At 34.0% G+C, this 3,621-nt stretch overlaps 1 protein-coding gene across 1 annotated transcript; it reads left to right on the top strand.

Annotated features, from left to right (window-relative positions):
• The first annotated feature begins 687 nt into the window (after window positions 1–687).
• LOC124893417 lies at window positions 688–1,233 on the top strand. Its single transcript, XM_047404422.1, has one exon. It carries the CDS (start codon window positions 688–690, stop codon window positions 1,231–1,233), a length of 546 nt encoding a protein of 181 aa, XP_047260378.1.
• Window positions 1,234–3,621: the final 2,388 nt, after the last annotated feature.

Here is a 3,621-nt window from a genome sequence, read left to right as displayed (position 1 = left end):
AATTTTTGTGTGCTAAACCTACTTTTCATTTGAATTTTTAGCAAATGGTTACTTTGTGGCACCAAATCTTCTTTTCATTTGAGAGATGTTCTTTTGCATCTTCTAGTTACTGTATCCTTTCTTTTGTTTTGGATAATTTCCAGATTCTTCCTTTTATCTCCTCTCTTATTTTTGCCATTACTCTAAAGATGAGGTTCATCGTACCTGTAGACTCAACCTTCAGAAATAAACGATTGAAATTAGAAGAACGTCAAGAAATTGAAAAGTTTCTTTTTTAAGAAAATAAGGAAAGAAGTCTTAAATACGGATCTATAACACAAGTTGTGATGTTGTTCAAGAAATCAATAAGAACTATTCAGCGCATTTCGAAACAATGTCAATCATCAGTTGATAATGGTATGTCGTCATTAGATGTGTCTTTAAGACTTACAGGTAAAGTTGCCAGAAAACAGATTGGAGTAGACATTAATCAAGTCAGAGAAATTCCACTTTGTCGTCGAACAAATATTTGATCTCTGGCTTTTGCGATGAACATGGCAAAATCAACCGTCTTTCGATGTGTGAAAGATGGAACTCTTCGGCCACATTCTAATGGAATTGAGTTGTTTTCTGGAAAAATAGGTATTTTTTTCGTTTGTATTTAAGGAGCCAGCTAAGTGGAATAGCAAAAATCGAACAACAGGAACTATGGAAACAAAGCCCATTCAGTCATTAACTAAAGATATCACTAGAGCTTGCTTGATAGAGAAAGTTCTTCCTGCTATTAGAGCAAAATGGCCAGCTTCTGATTCAAATAATCCTATATTTTTACAACAAGATAATGTAAGGCCACATATTGGTAACAATGATTTGGAATTTATTGAAGCTACCCGACAAGATGAATTTGACATTAGATTGTGTTTTCAACCATTGAACAGTCAAGATTTAAATGTTCTAGATCTTGGTTTTTATAGAGCAATCCAAAGTCTTCAACATCAAAAGGCCCCTAAAAATGTTGATGAATTAGTGGAAGCAGTGGAAAGATCTTTTGTTGAAAGGAAAGCGAAACAAATTAGTCATGTATTTCATACTTTACAATCTTGTATGATTGAGGTGATGAAAGATAGTGGCGGCAATAATTACAAAGTGCCTCATTTGAACAAAAATGAACTAGAAAGAGAAGAAAACATTCCTCTCCAACTTCATTGTGATATTGATATCGTCAAAAAAGATTTGGCTCTACTTCAACAATGATATGGGTTATTAGTATGGTAAAGCTCTTTATTTTGAAGTTGGAATGGTGTTTTTTCATGTAGTATGTAGAAGTACTGTACCACTTTTGTGTATAGCCGTAGTGATCATCATGTAACTTTTACAATAATGTTTTGTCAAATATGTTAGGAGTACTATTTTTGTGTACAGACATGGTGATCATAATGTATTTTTTGTGCTCATGAATAACTCTACTTACAATGATATAAGTCCCACCAGCTTATATATACTTACACGTCTTTTTCTAGCTTTATTGTTGTTTTATGCTTCTATTTGTTTCTTACTTTCTCATCACATAATAGAGGGTTGCGTAAATGGAAGGAAGGAGAAAAGGGAAGTGGGAGTCATACCGTCACATTTGTTTGAATTTTTACTTTTAAACTAGGAAGTCTATTTCGAGAACAATTAATTGAATGTTAAAGAGTTTGTGCAGACCAAATATATTTGGCAGCATGGGGATGTCAATTGTTCAGGGGAACTAAATGAAAATAGTTGAAATCAATGTAGCGATTATGAGAGACCTTGGTTTATGCAAAAGGGTGTGGTAGAGTTTCACTAATAAAGGCGGCTCCCTCAGCTATTATGCAAAGAGCAGTAGCTATGCTCCATAAAGACAACAGATTGGGCATGGTAACATTTTGTCAGGCTGCTCTAAGCTAATGGTGTCTATAACAATTCTTCTCTCGTGATAAATAAGATTGGTAATCACGATCCCGAGAAGCGACATGTTTTGGTTTCTCCGAGTGACCTTTGTCTATTGAACGATGAATCCCCTCCTTATACTTTTTCTTGTCCTGTTCAAAGTCGTCTCGCTCCCTTTCCCTGTCAGATATCCTACCACTATCACGTTCATGAGAATTTAGTCTTGATCCTTACTATTGATAAAATTTATTGTCCTTTATCTGTGACATTTCTTTTTCTTTCATGTCATGGATTTGTTTTTTCTATTTATACTTTACTGTTTATGGCCGTTGACTCGTGTACGCTATATTTCAAAGTTTGCATCTAAAGTTTTCTTGGTATTGATATCCTCGCTTTAGGATGTTATTCATTGAGACAATGGTAACTTCCGTGTTATGTTTGTTAAATTTGGTATTCTGTGACTCAGTCTCACTATTATCGAGTGACTGAACATTTAATAATAAGCTCACAGTGTGATGATCTTTGTTTATGTTGAAATATCACAGAACATGGGCTAGCCTATGTACTTCTGGTGAAGAGAAAGCTGAGAAAGGAGAGACGTAAGGTTGTGAATGGTGAAAACCAAATAGGAGTGTGTCACTTGTGTTGACCTACTTTAAAAAATGAAAAGGTCGGGCTGTTAACTTTACAGTTTTATGGTGGTTGTTGAAGACTGGCTTCTTGAAGAGCTCTACGAGAGGTGCATTGCATCAGCTTTATATTTGTTGGAAACTAAGTATTCGGTGTGGGAGTAAATAAGTGCAGAAACTAAAAACAAAATTGTAGTAAATTGTTTTGTTGTGTATTTTCATATTTGTGGTAATACATGTGAAGTGGAAGTACGTTGAAGCTGAGGTCGACAATATTCAATACTCGAAAGATTAATAGAAAATAGTTTGCTGTGGAGTGAACTTCAGATCACGGTGCTTCTAAAATGATCAAACATTCATCAAGACAAAGTAAAATGGATATTCTCTACTCATATTTAGAGTTTGTAAAAAATATGCTTGTTATACTGCTTGTTCAGACATACAATATTTTCTTACTTAATGTTGCTGCATTCGAATTTGGAAAGCAAATTACACGGCTGACTTGTTAATGTAGGATATCATATCATGTGCTATGTCGGAAATGCACTCCTATTAATGTACTGTGAGTGTGAAGTATTGACGAGGCGTATGACGCATTAGAGAAAATAGCGGAGAAGGATGCTGTCTCTTGGGTAGCTCACTGTCTAAATCCATTTTCAGTTCTAAACAAAAGATGTTTGATCATTGTAGTTGTGCTTGTTACTTTTTCCAATTGTAAGATGATCTATGTGGAAAATGGGATCCCCCTAAATTCTTGTTTTCTTTAACTTTAACTTTAAAGATCCAATTTTTACTCGATAAATCACAGTAATGTGAACAATGAGTTGTCAAAGAAAACTGGTTTACTTATGTAGAACCAACCAAAAAGAATAAATTGCTCTCTGTGGTTTAAAATAATTCTGATACTATTAAAATAAAAGGCTGAAAGTTTAAAATTTGATTGAAGTGATAAGACTTTTACTTTAAAAAAAAATACTAAAAAGAAGTATTAATATATTTAAAATCAAGTGGGTCCAATAAGGGTAAAAAGGTCATTGTGCCTTTAAAAAAATTCCAAATAAGAAAACACGACATTTATTTTGGGACGGAAAGGAACTGG

This window comes from Capsicum annuum, unplaced genomic scaffold (assembly GCF_002878395.1).
Source record: "Capsicum annuum cultivar UCD-10X-F1 unplaced genomic scaffold, UCD10Xv1.1 ctg59212, whole genome shotgun sequence".
Taxonomy (NCBI): Eukaryota; Viridiplantae; Streptophyta; class Magnoliopsida; order Solanales; family Solanaceae; genus Capsicum; species Capsicum annuum.
This window is presented reverse-complemented; position numbering and strand designations above follow the sequence as displayed.